This window comes from Coregonus lavaretus (assembly GCF_964263955.1).
Source record: "Coregonus lavaretus genome assembly, chromosome: 15".
Classification (NCBI taxonomy): Eukaryota; Metazoa; Chordata; class Actinopteri; order Salmoniformes; family Salmonidae; genus Coregonus; species Coregonus lavaretus.
The window spans coordinates 20,374,422-20,388,688 of NC_140002.1; the positions used below are offsets into that span (position 1 = coordinate 20,374,422).

Here is a 14,267-nt window from a genome sequence, read left to right on the forward strand (position 1 = left end):
TTTCATTTTCAGTGAGAGGTTGTAATCTGAATAAAGGGGAAAAGGCCATTCTTGAACATGGGGTGAGATATTCTTATTAATCTGCTAGAAAACCAGTTTGGATTTAAGTATAACTTTTGCATGACTGAAGCCTTTAGTGAGAGGTCTAATGCTTTAATATTTAATAATTTCTGCCCTCCGAATTCATGTTCATTATATAAATAGGCCCGTTTAATTTTGTCTGGCTTGCCGTTCCAAATACAATTGAATCTTTTTTGCTCATATAGTTTTTAAAAACAGGTCCCTAGATGTAGGCTAGACCATAAGCAAATAGGTAAACTGGGATATGACTAAAGAGTTAATCAGGGTGATTTTACCACAAATAGACAGGTATTTTCCTTTCCATGGTAGAACATTTTTATATATTTTTGCTAACTTTCTATTAAAATGTATTGTAGTGAGATAATTTCTTTATTTCGGGATATGTATACCGAGTATGTCCACATCACCGTCAGACCATTTTATTGGTAAACTACACGGTAATGTAAAAGGTTAGAAAAAGTACCTAGATCCTCTATGAGGCTGTGGAGGGATCCAAATTGTGGATTTAAAAGAAAGCATGAATCATCAGCGTACAATGACATCTTTGTTTTTAAGCCCTTGATTTCTAACCCCTTGATATTATTGTTGGATCTGATTTTAATAGCTAACATTTCGATGGCCATAATAAATAGATATGCAGATAGTGGACAACCTTGTTTTACTCCTCTTGACAGCTTAATACTTTCTGAGAAGTAGTTATTATTTACTATTTTACACCTAGGGTTACTCTACATACTGTAACTTTAACCCATTTTATAAGAGATTCTCCAAAATTGAAATTTAATCCAGGCATTTATATATAAATTCCAGTCGTACTTTATCAAAAGCCTTTTCAAAGTCAGCTATGAATACCAGGCCTGGTTTCCCAGATTTGTCATAGTGTTCTATTGTTTCCAGTACTTGTCTTATATTATCTCCAATGTATCATCCATGTAAACAACCTGTCTGATTAGGATGAATAATATCCGACAATACCTTTTTAATTCTATACGCTATATATTTTGCTAGAATTTTTGCATCACAACACTGAAGTGTAAGGGGCCTCCAATTTTTTTAATGGACCGGATCTTTATATTTACCACTTGGATGCTGTTTCAGTAATAATGAAATCAGACCTTGTTGAGTATCTGATAATCTACCATTTTTGTAGGTGTGGTTAAAACATGCTAATAAGGGTCCTCTGAGTATATCAAATAAGGTTTGGTATACCTCGACTGGTATGCCATCCAACCCTGGAGTTTTCCCAGACTTAAAGGCTTTAATTGCATCAAGAAGTTCCTCCTCTGTAATTTGGCCTTCACAAGAGTCTTTCTGTACAGCTGTTTATTTTACATCATTAATAGAAAAATATATATACAATGATCTTCGGTTAGTGGAGATGGAGGAGACTGAAACGAAAACATATGCTTAAAGTTATAGGCTATTTATTACATCTGTTTGCCAGCTCCAGGTAAGCTACACAAGTGGCACAAATTGACTTGCAATGACTCCAGTGATATCTTAATTTCAACATATTTATTGTATCAAATGGTAGGCTACAGTATCCTACAATGGCATACAAATTAATAGCATACTTGATGGCCGGTGACTCAGCTGCCTGCTGTGGCTCTAAAACACACACACAAAAACACGGCCCTCCCCCTTCCTATTGCTCATTCAGTAACAACCTGCCTGCTCACTGCCTGGTAGTCAGCAGCAGGTCACAGTGAAAAATATGTTTTGTTTGAAGAAATGCCATGTTTACCCCCCGCGACATCGTTTTCAAAGTAGCCCAAATGTTAGCAAAACTGCGGACATGGCAACCCTGCACTGAAGCATCTGCTCGTTGCATGGTAACAATAGTCTCTCTGCCTGGTTGGGTTTCTGGTGAGCAAACCAATTATTTTGTGCACTACTGCCACCTACAGTGGGATCCAGTGCAGGACAGCAGAATATAAAACACCCACTGGTACATAACATGTCATGTAATGTCACTACAATAATTGTTCCCTTGTTGTAATTAATGAAGAAGAAAAAAACAGTCTGACACAAATAATTGCAATTTAAAAAGCTTTATTGGAATTTTTTTGTAGTTTTTTTATTTTAAAGAATAGTGCATGTCTCAAAATATTAGAACGAGACCAATATGTGTATTTTTCTAAACATTGTTCCTGTGTCTGAAATTAAGTTTCTGTGTGTATTGGAGGAGTAAGCAATACTCAAAATGTGTGTGTGTGTGTGTGTGTTGTAGTAGTAGATGGCCATTATTTATTCAAACATCTCAGTTTGGGCAGAGCCACTGGAGAAACCTGTCAATCAAACAGGAGAATAAATAGTAGTTTTCACTTACACATCAGATAGCTGCTCTTTCTCTGCTATCTCATTCTATTTCTATAATTCTCTACCTCATTCTATTTCTATAAATCTCAAAAATGCCCTTGTTATGTTCTACTTCTCCTTCTTCTATTTCCTCACCTTTCCTCAGACTCTTCTTTTCCTCTTTCTTGTCCTCCTTACTTTCTCCAACATTTTCCACCTGCTTCATGTTACTGGCCTGCTCTTGCTTCACTTGCTTTTTTGCCTTGCCCTTTTTCCTTTTGACCTTCCCTTCCTGAATAATTTGGACAAGGAGATAAAGTAATATAAGCTTATGGCTATTTTCTACTCTTGAGCTACGATATCTAGAGTTATGATATACTGTAGGACATATGGCCAATATCCCCTTCCTGTTTCCTCTCACCTGTGGGTACACTCCTGCCATTTTCTGCGCCATTTCCTGGAGCAGCTTCCTGCTGTTCTCACTCAGGTTGGTGATGGGGGCCAGGCGAGGGCTTCCTGTATTGGTGATGGGGGCCAGGCAAGGGCTTTCTGTATTTCCTCTCACCTGTGGGTACACTCCTGCCATTTTCTGCGCCATTTCCTGGAGCAGCTTCCTGCTGTTCTCACTCAGGTTGGTGATGGGGGCCAGGCGAGGGCTTCCTTTATTGGTGATGGGGGCCAGGCAAGGGCTTTCTGTATTTCCTCTCACCTGTGGGGCCACTCCTGCCATTTTCTGGAGCAGCTTCCTACCGTTCTCGCTCAGGTTGGTGATTGGGGGCAGGCGAGGGCTGTGGTGGTATGGTAAGTACTCCACAGCAGGCGGAGCAACAATGACAGGGATGTTGGGTTTGGCCACAATAATCTGTACAGACATAGGGTCAAACAATTGAGATGTGACACACACTAGTGATGCGCGGGTTGACTCATAACCAGAAGTCCCGCGGTTATATCCACAGGGCGGCGGATTTAGGGTCATGAAATATTGTTGAATAAACAGAAAACAATACATTAAAAAATCCATAAATGTATAATTATTGTGCAAGTTATATCTATAGGCTATTTGGCATTAGTGCGTAAGCCTAAACTTTAGGGCATAACTTGACGCGCGCCAGATAGACTACACACCAATCACCAAACGCTTTAATTCAATAAGAGAAAAGCTACGAAATGGAAAGTTGAAAATAAAGAAGGGACGGCCAGAAAAGTAATGTTTGGAAAATATTTGGTGAAGTGTTAAAAGAGGATGATGGCAGTGCCTATGTTATGTTTGATGATTGTGAGGCACTATAGAAATTCGACAGTCACAAGAGGGGGATTCAAATAGGCCTATGGCACGTCAAGGGAACAAACAGCCTACTGTTCAGATGGGTTAAATGGAAACTGAAATCTGGACACTGACTGTAGATCTTTAACCTCTCACAGTCTTAATATTAACTCCTGCAGAATTAAGCATTTATTGCAGTAAAATGATAGGCTACACCAAATGTAGGCTATATTTTGACTCGGGAACAGCAGTGGAGAAATATGATTTCTTTCAGCATCTTGAGGGAATGTGAATGCGCAGCTAGGGACTGCTTTATCAGCATCATAAAAGCTGATAATATTTCAACCACATAAAATGTGCATCCAAGCCAAACTGAAATCTTATCAGAAACATGTCTGGTCGTTTTCAACCCGTCAAACTGATGTCATTTGGAAATTTTGCACAGAAAATGTTTCCCTTTTTTTCTTGAGTTATTGCATTTTCTTCTTGATCCCTAAACGTTTTTGGTTTATTTAGTCTTCTATCTAATTATAGACAAGTTGACTAACAAATAGCCTACCAAAATGTTGGAAATTATAAGCAGAAACATATCCAAATTAGGCACAAAAAAATCCTGCACCCCCTGCTAAGAAATCGTTCTGACGGTGTTCTATATATATATATTTGCGGGTTAGGGTCAGGTGCGGGCCTCAGATTTTCCCTTTATCACATATAGTCGGGCGGTTGCGGATGGGTTATTAGCAATTGCGGGTGGGTTCGGTTGAACAAACAGCTGACCCGCGCACCACTAACACACACACACACACACACACACACACACACACATGTAAGAGCCTATCAGTCGAGGGTCCTTCAGTGAAGCCCCTTTTCTCAGTGGTTCCTTTGAAGGCCCTGGACTGTCCTCAGCAGAGGCATCATTGCCATTATCACGCTGTGTGTCAGAGAGCTAGTTGGTCATAGTCCATTCTCCACATTCAGTCAAAGAGTTACTCAAATACATGCTGCAGAACATATCAGAAAGTCTGACTCATCGAAGGAGTGGAGAGAAAGATCGTAGTCCTCTACTATATCCCTCACTTTAAGCCTTGTCACCTTTCCATCCTCCTCATCCTTCACTTTCAGCGGTGGTGTCCTCCTTTCATGATCCTTTTCATCAGACTGTGTATCAGAGTCAACTAGTCAGAGACTATTCTCCTTACAGTGATGTCACTCAACAAAGACATGGTGTACAACTGTCTTACCTCAGATTCACAGTCAGTGAAGGAGTAGATAGAGATGTCAGAGTTGGAGGATGAGATCACCCCATCATCATTTCTATCCATCAGCCGAGTCACCCTTCCAGACTGAGGAGACAGACAAAGGCATGTACTTAGGGCAGCCATAGAATACACTGGCATTGACTGTCAAGAAAATGTTGAATATTTAGGCAATCCAACATAGTTGTACAAGTAGTGAGTAATTTATGGGTAATTGAAAATGCAAGTGTATTGAAATGCAATAAATGCAACTCCCATAACATTAGGGATGGGGCTAAAGACTTTCCATACTGTAGGATTCTTTAGCATTTCTAATGAATGATTGTCAATTCAACCAAGCCAACCAAAATGGCCATATGAATCAACAGATTGATCTATCTGTTCTGTCTCTATGGGAACAGCAGAGATGTCTGACCTGGCTAAGAGTCTCTGGATTGATGTCCCATCCATCCCCAGATGTCTGTTCCTGCCCACAGCTCACAATGATTGGCTGTGAACAGTAAAGAAAAAATGTAACACTCTTTTGCTCATTTTGGCCTTGGAAATAACTTGGAAATAAATGATGTAGCTATCAATAAATAATTTAAGTAGCTACTGTTATGTGGTTGATTTGAATGTGACATACAGGCCTTTTGTGGATCTGAGGGGTCTGCACTGAAGTAGACTGTCAAGACAATATTCAATTTCAAATGTGGTTAGATAAGGAGGGATATCTGCACTTGCTTTTATTGTGATAACTGCAGTTTGTACATGCAGCATAACTAATGTTTATGTGTTATTGTTTTCAGGTCAGATTTGACTTACAGGCCTTGGACTTCTGCGCTCTTTGCCGGTTGGCCACATCACAGAATCAGGGGTGTTCACCCTCACTGGATTCAACTGTCAACACAACACTCAATTTAAAAGGTGATAACAAAAACAGAAGATTTTTTAAATATATATATATTTGATATTTACCACATAAGGGCGGCGCCTTAAAGCTCTTTTGATTCTCTCATCATTACGATTCATCTTGCTTTCTGCATAAAGTGCATGTCCCAAATGGCACCCCAGTGCCCATATATTGCACTTATTTTGACCTGAGCCCAATGGGCACAGGTCAAAAGTAGTACACTACAGGGTGCCATTTGGGACCAAAGAATGTAAGAGCCTACCAGACGTTCTAAACTCCAAGGACGGGTCTATCCAACCGTTTCCAATCGTAGTATTTATTCTCTGCACAGTGTCAGCTAGGGCAGACTATGCACCTGAAACAACCTGACTGAAGAAAGCAATTGTACTGATTATATCAAAGCTGAACACAGTTTATGTAGTGAATTTATGCTTGGTTACGTCACAATAGGTCACATTTTTATGGGCGCGCATAATACGTCACAGGAAAGGCTTGTATGGGACTGGACTGGTGGTATCTCCCCCTGGTCGTAATTTATAACTGTCAAATAAAATCTATCTAGCTATCTAACTGAAATGGCTGTAGAGGACTCTTTGATCATCACATTTGAGGCACATGTCAGCAGGTGGCAGTGTCTTCAAATGCAGCACTTGATGATCTGAGCAACAGTTGAGCAACTTTGTGGTTGTGACGAATCCAAATGCGGAAGTCCAGTACATTTGTTTTTGCTTAGCAAGCTTGCCCGCCTATTTCTACAATTCATCTTCTTAAACTCGGATTTTAAACTTAACCACACTGCTAACCTTATGCCCAACCTTAAATTAAGACCAAAAAGCCTATTTTTGTTTTCATTAATTTTTACGATATAGCCTATTTGTACTTTGTGGCTGTGTTATCTAGTGGGAACCTCTAGCTAGCTAGCTACCTACAATCTGGCTAAAGTGTTGCGCAATATTGGAGGAAAAGTTGATTGATTATTGTGCTTGATTATCCAAGTACTAGTTTGACAAATATGCATTGGTCATCAAAATGATATCCCGAATAATTTTAAAACATATGGTTCAGAGGTTCAAGAGTTTTACTCCTGAGTTCAGGCTCACGAGTGGGATTGTTGCTGTCATTATAGTATCATTTGTTTTGTTTACTGTCACTACATATTTCGGTTTATCAGAGGATGTCTTCAGTCTTGGAACGACAGTTTTTGGCAATGGGCATGGTAAGTTAGCTAGGAGGGTCTGAGTGAATCAACAGTTATATATGCTCAGTAGCTACTTTGTATGAGAGTGTTGTAACGTTAGCTAGCTTGCTAGAATGGTGGTCCTCTGTAGCTCAGCTGGTAGAGCACGGCTCTTGTAACGCCAAGATAGTGGGTTCGATCCCCGGGACCACCCATACACAAAAATGTATGCACGCATGACTGTAAGTCGCTTTGGATAAAAGCGTCTGCTAAATGGCATATTATTATAATAATAATAATAATAATAATAATATGCCATTTAGCAGACGCTTTTATCCAAAGCGACTTACAGTCATGCGTGCATACATTTTTTTGTGTATGGGTGGTCCCGGGGATCGAACCCACTACCTTGGCGTTTCAAGCGCCGTGCTCTACCAGCTGAGCTACAGAGGACCACATTATTATTATTATTAAAACTTATAGCTAATGTAACAGATGGTGCCAGTAGGCTACAGCAGTAGGCTACAGCACAACACACCAGTGTAGCTTATGTCTGTCAACCCTATCATTTATGTTTTAATCCTTTCCTCTTCCTTTGCAGTGCACAAGCTCATCACATACTCCTTCCACCACAAGACAGTGACCCAGCTACTCCTCAGTATTGGGGTTCTGGTGCCCCTCTGTGGAGGCATTGAGAAGAGTGTGGGCACTGTTCGGTTCCTCCTCATGTTTCTGCTGCTCTCTATCAGCACAGGGGTGTTGTACACCATACTGGGTCTGCTACTGTTTGGTGCATCTGCCCAGAACCAGGTGGAGGGGTTCATTCCAGTGTCCCTCTCCCTTATGGGTATGGCCACAGTGCACTCCTGTATGGTTAAGGGCTTTCTTTTCGGGGTCACTGTACCCATGTTAGCCCTGCCCTGGCTGTTTCTGTTCATCATAACACTTTTGGTCCCACACACTGTCTTCCTTTGCAATGCCATCGCCATCATCGCAGGGGGGATCTGTATCCTTACTCCAACCTCATTGTGGTTCAAAATAACTGATACACTCCTCTGCAGTATGTCACAGCTTTATAAGTGTGCTTAGTAGTGTAGTTAAGTGGTAATAGGTTATAGGTGTTGTATATGAATCCTGCTGCTGAACATTATGGCATGTTTGTTTAGAAAAAATATTGCATCACTGCGTCACACATTCTCCTTAACTTGCACTGGTGAAACAGACGGAAAGGGCTGGCTCTCACTTCTGGACATGTCCGATGCCAGGGCATCAGTGCTGGACAAGAAGATGCCTTTCAGGCTGCTGAGGAACATTGGTGTCCTGTATGTCCCTGCATCAACAGAGGAGAGAAGGAAGACGGTCCACCCACCGTGAGTACTAAGAAAGCACCAGACATATCATTTATCAGACAAGACAAGAGGTCATTAAATAACAATTGCTGTGTGCAAGCCAGAGCACATAATGTACTACAGTATAATGAGGTGCAGTTATAATTGATGATCCTCAGCTGTAATTGAATACTGTACAATAGGCACCTAGTGGTCCCCCATGATTAGATAGAGAATTACTGGTATAGATAGGCTCTCTGAATTCTGTCCACGTTCTCATTGATTGCAGAATCATTCCAACCCCAGGCTCCTACCCAGTCCAAGCCTACGCTCCAGTGTCCTTTACCTCCAACCTACAGGCTACCGAGACCACACCAAAGACATTTGAAGGCTGGGCCCACTCCTACTATACACAGGGGAGCCCTGTTCAGCTCTCAGGTTATTACGGACACAACCATGGATATGGCCTCAAGCATAGCTTTGGGCCAAGTCACGGACATAGTCACGAACATGGACACAGCTGCAGCCACAGCCAAGGTTATGGACATAGTCACGAACACAGCTTCGGCCATGGACTCAGTCATGGGCATGCATCTGCCTCTCAAACCAGCAGTCACTGGGCTCCAGTGGCTCAACATCCACATTCTCAACATTCCCACCTCAGTCCACTGTCTGTGTCTGTCAGTGCCCCCCAGAGTTTCACAGCAAAGATGCCGGAGTCACTGCCAGAATCTGTGATGGTTCACCCAGGAGCACCTGTGTCTTCACTGACAGATTGATGACTTCAATCCGTAACGGCAAAACTCGCTATAGCTCGATTGAAATGTAAAGGCAATGTTCGCGAAGACCGGAAATTACATTTACATTTCAAGCGTGCTATTTTCAGCAATCACAATCCTTGTAAAAACGTCAACTCTTGGTATAACTAATAACATTAAAAAAATACAAATGTCAGTGTGGTTATAAGCCGCTATAGCTCTGAACTACGGCGATACGGATTTAATCGAGCCCATAGTTGTCATTCAATGTGTTTTCTGTCTCATGTTATACATTGAGATGTAATATGCTTGGACAAGTGGTTTGAGGCAGTACTTGAAGGTCCACTTTTTCTTCACTGATGTTTTTGGTTTGAATATACAAGCAGGCTCTGAATGTTCAAGGTCAAATCAATGCAATAAAGGGTTTGCTTGTCAGTTGATTGTAAGACCACTCCTTTTGGCTTGTGTGTTTTGTACTTTGTGTTTTTTTACACATACGGTAGACAAATCTCTTGGTACTCTTGATTTATACAACCTAGATTAAAACAACGTTTTTCAAAACCCTTAGTAAACCAGAACAGTTTTAAGTTCAAACTAAACATTTTTATCACACTAATGTATTATCAGTTTTCCCCCCTTAACTACACTTAACAAAATATAAATGCAACATGTAAAGTGTTGGTCCCATGTTTCATGAGCTGAAATAAAAGATCCCAGAAATTTTCCAAACGTACAAAAAGCTTCTTTCTCTAATTTTGTATACAAATTTGTTTAAATCTCTGTTAGTGAGCATTTGTCCTTTGCCAAGATAATCCATCCACCTGACAGGTGTAGCATATCAAGAAGCTGATTAAACAGCTTGATCATTACACAGGTGCTTCTTGTGCTGGGGACAATAAAAGAGCCACTCTAAAATGTGCAGTTTTGTCACACAACACAATGCTACATATGTCTCAAGTTTTGAGGAAGCGTGCAATTGGCATGCTGACTGCAGAAATGTCCACCAGAGATGTTGCGAGAGAATTTAAAATTCATTTCTGTACCATAAGCAGACTCCAACGTCGTTTTAGAGAATTTGGCAGTACGTCCAACCGGCCTCACAACCGCAGACCACGTGTAACCACGCCACCCCAGGACCAGCAGAGTGCCCAATGGTGGCGGTGGGGTTATGATATGGGCAAGCAATGAACAGCAACTTCGCACAGCTGTTGAAGAGTGGCCCAACATTCCACAGGCCACAATCAACAGCCTGATCAACTCAATGCGAAGGATATGTGTCGTGCTGCTTGAGGGAAATGGTGGTCACACCAGATACTGTTTGGTTTTCTGATCCACGCACCTACCTTTCTTTTAAGGTATCTGTGTTCTTAGAATAAAATACAAAATAGCATCCACTCACCACTAAATTAGATCCATTACATTCAGTTTGTTTTGCAATGCATCGTTCAAAAATTTTGGAAATTCAGAAGCAGGGGACAAGTGGGTGAGGTGATCAAGAGTGTGGGCTACAAGGGCAGATTATGATGTAATCTTTGGAAAATTAACTAGTCGTGCACAGTAAAGAGAAGCCATAAATGACAACCAAGACTAAATAAAGCAAATCAATGATCTCCATTTATTATTTCTTTACAAATGCATGCTTTAAAGTTACTGTATATATACAAATAGCTATTTTGCATATAAAACTGGATCAAGTGGTAAGAGTCATGTAACACAGGTCAATTTTAAAAAGGCACATTTCTTATTTAAATGACAACATGTACCATGCCATATTTGATTCTGTATCACTACAATAGTTGAGGGTTTCTCTATTAAAAGAAACACAAAATGACGTGCTAAAATGATAGACTGCTGAACATCACCCGTATATCATCCACTTGATTCTATTTCATACGGTTACAGAACCTCAGAAAATTGAAGTAAATATTTTGTATTTAGGCTTTCAACCATCAGCATAAGAAAATAAAACTAGATAAAGTTCTTACATATACATATCCCAGAATTAGTGATTATCAGAACACACATAAATGACAGTTAATAGATGTATTCATGTTGTACTGCAAGTGCACATACAATACAACACATATTGCATTGCCTAAATGCCGTGGTAGTGTCCAGCTAAACATAACTAGTCGGTACTAAGCCTTACAGTGGGAGAGCATGAGAAAAAAACACCTGGGCATTTTTACAGTAAACCACCATTTAATCTACAACCTTTTCGTTTAATGAACCGATGAAGAACAAGGCTCAATGACTAAACAGTTACTGCAATTTAAATGTAGGAATTGTACAGTACATGGTACAATATGAATGTGCTACTAGTATGCATATTTGACTAATCTTGCACTGCTCTCTGTATTTACACAACCTTCGTGCATCTGAATAGGCAGCCATGTTGAACTTGTAAATACATTTAAAGATGCAAATATAGAATGCTTTCAATGCCGTAGACATTTCAGGAGTTAATTTACAATATATTACTTTTTTTATCGCCTTGTGGGGATCTTCACAGCATGATAAACGTCCAGAGGCAATATTTCATATCATAATCACCTCTGTTTGCGCCTAGTTTCACTTACAAAAACGATGTGTAACATTCAATGTATAATATCTCCAACTTTTCTAATCTGATGGGAAACAATGAAGGTCTGCACTCTATTTTATAAAAAAATCTATTGGTTTATTCCAAAATGTTCCATAACCTTAAAAGGAGCGCGTGGACCAAATCTACACTGAACAAAAATATAAACGCAACATGCAACTATTTCAAAGATTTTACTGAGTTACAGTTCATATAAGGAAATCAGTCAATTGAAATGAATAAATTAGGCCCTAATCTATGGATTTCACATGACTGGGAATTCAGATATGGAACACGCTGTCGTACACGTCAATCCAGAGCATCCCAAACATGCTCAATCAGTGACATGTCTGGTGAGTATGCAGGCCATGGAAGAACTGGGACATTTTCAGCTTCCAGAAATTGTGAACAGATCCTTGTGACATGGGGCCGTGCATTATTGTGCTGAAACGTGAGGTGATGGTGGCGGATGAATGGCACGACAATGGGCCTCAGGATCTCGTCACGGTATCTCTGTGCATTCAAATTGCCATCGATTTAAAATGCAATTGTGTTCATTGTCCGTAGCTTATGCCTGTCCATACCATAACCCCACCACCACGGGGCACTCTGTCCACAATGTTGACATCAGCAAACCGCTCGCCCACATGGCGCCATACACGCTGACTTCTACCTGGTACAGTTGAAACCGGGATTCATCCGTGAAGAGCACACTTCTCCAGCATGCCAGTTGCTATCGAAGGTGAGCATTTGCCCACAGAAGTCAGTTACGACGCCAAACTGCAGTCAGGTCAAGACCCTGGTGAGGACGACGAGCATGCAGATTAGCTTCCCTGAGACGGTTACTGACAGTTTGTGCAGAAATTATTCTGTTGTGCAAACCCACAGATTCATCAGCTGTCCGGGTGGTTGGTCTCAGACGATCCCACAGGTGAAGGAGCCGGATGTGGAGGTCCTGGGCTGGCGTGGTTACACGTGCACAAAATTTGAGAGAAATAAGCTTTTTGTGTGGATGGAAAATGTCTGGGATCTTTTATTTCAGCTCATGAAACATGGGACCAACACTTTACATGTTGCGTTTATATTTTGTTCAGTGTACATGAAAGGCCTGGGGGTTAGGGGTCGATTTGGAGTATGAGCCCATTCCCAACCAATCTTGAATGAATTGCACTACCTCTCAGCACGAGTCTCTACAAAATGCTGTCAGTAAGATTACACAACAAGACAATAAGTACAACAAACATTCATTCATACGTCTTTCCATTTAGTGATTATGTGCTGACACGTTACCTCCAAAAACAGTTTAAAACTGTTTTCCGTTACCACTCACCCTCCACCCGAAAGAAATAGGTTAACATATGGGGTTGTGAGGGTGTGCTGTAACGTTAACTTAATTTTTATTTATTTATTTCACCTTTATTTAACCAGGTAAACCAGTTGAGAACAAGTTCTCATTTACAACTGCGACCTGGCCAAGATAAAGCATAGCAGTGCGATAAAAACAACAACACAGAGTTACATATGGGGTAAAATAAAACAAAAATCAAAAAAAATACAACAGAAATACAATTAATATACAGTGTGCAAATTTAGCAAGTTATGGAGGTAAGGCAATAAAATAGGCTATAGTGCAAAATAATTACAATTTAGTATTAACACTGGAATGATGTGCAAGAGATGATGTGCAAATAGAGATACTGGGGTACAGATGAGCAAAATAAATAACAATATAGGGATGAGGTAGTTGGGCGGGCTAATTTCAGATGGGCTGTGTACAGGTGCAGTGATCGGTAAGGTGCTCTGACAACTGATGCTTAAAGTTAGTGAGGGAGATAAGCGTCTCCAGCTTCAGAGATTTTTGCAATTTGTTCCAGTCATTGGCAGCAGAGAACTGGAAGGAATTGCGGCCAAAGGAGGTGTTGGCTTTGGGGATGACCAGTGAGATATACCCGCTGGAGCGCAGACTACGGGTGGGTGTTGCTATGGTGACCAGTGAGCTAAGATAAGGCGGGGATTTGCCTAGCAGTGATTTATAGATGGCCTGGAGCCAGTGGGTTTGGCGACGAATATGTAGTGAGGACCAGCCAACAAGAGCGTACAGGTCACAGTGGTGGGTATTATATGGGGCTTTGGAGACAAAACGGATGGCACTGTGATAGACAACATCCAATTTGCTGAGTAGAGTGTTGGAGGCTATTTTGTAAATGACATCGCCGAAGTCAAGGATCGGTAGGATAGTTAGTTTTACAAGGGCATGTTTGGCAGCATGAGTGAAGGAGGCTTTGTTGCGAAATAGGAAACCGATTCTAGATTTAACTTTGGATTGGAGATTCTTAATGTGAGTCTGGAAGGAGAGTTTACAGTCTAACCAGACACCTAGATATTTGTAGTTGTCCACGTACTCTAGGTCAGACCCGTCTAGAGTAGTGATTCTAGTCGGGTGGGCGGGTGCAAGCAGCGTTCGGTTGAAGAGCATGCATTTTGTTTTACTAGTGTTTAAGAGCAGTTGGAGGCTACTGAAGGAGTGTTGTATGGAATTGAAGCTCGTTTGGAGGTTTGTTAACACAGTGTCCAATGAAGGGCCAGATGTATACAAAATGGTGTCGTCTGCGTAGAGGTGGATCTGAGAGTC

At 40.9% G+C, this 14,267-nt stretch overlaps 1 protein-coding gene across 1 annotated transcript; it reads left to right on the top strand.

Annotated features, from left to right (window-relative positions):
* Positions 1-5,305: 5,305 nt before the first annotated feature.
* LOC311142642 (uncharacterized protein) lies at positions 5,306-9,784 on the top strand (the record flags this gene model as incomplete). Its single annotated transcript, XM_084178297.1, has 4 exons — positions 5,306-5,357; positions 7,570-7,815; positions 8,191-8,338; positions 8,586-9,784. 4 exons carry the CDS (start codon positions 5,306-5,308, stop codon positions 9,073-9,075), a joined length of 936 nt encoding a protein of 311 aa, XP_084034423.1. The 3' UTR covers positions 9,076-9,784.
* Between the last annotated feature and the right edge of the window lie 4,483 nt (positions 9,785-14,267).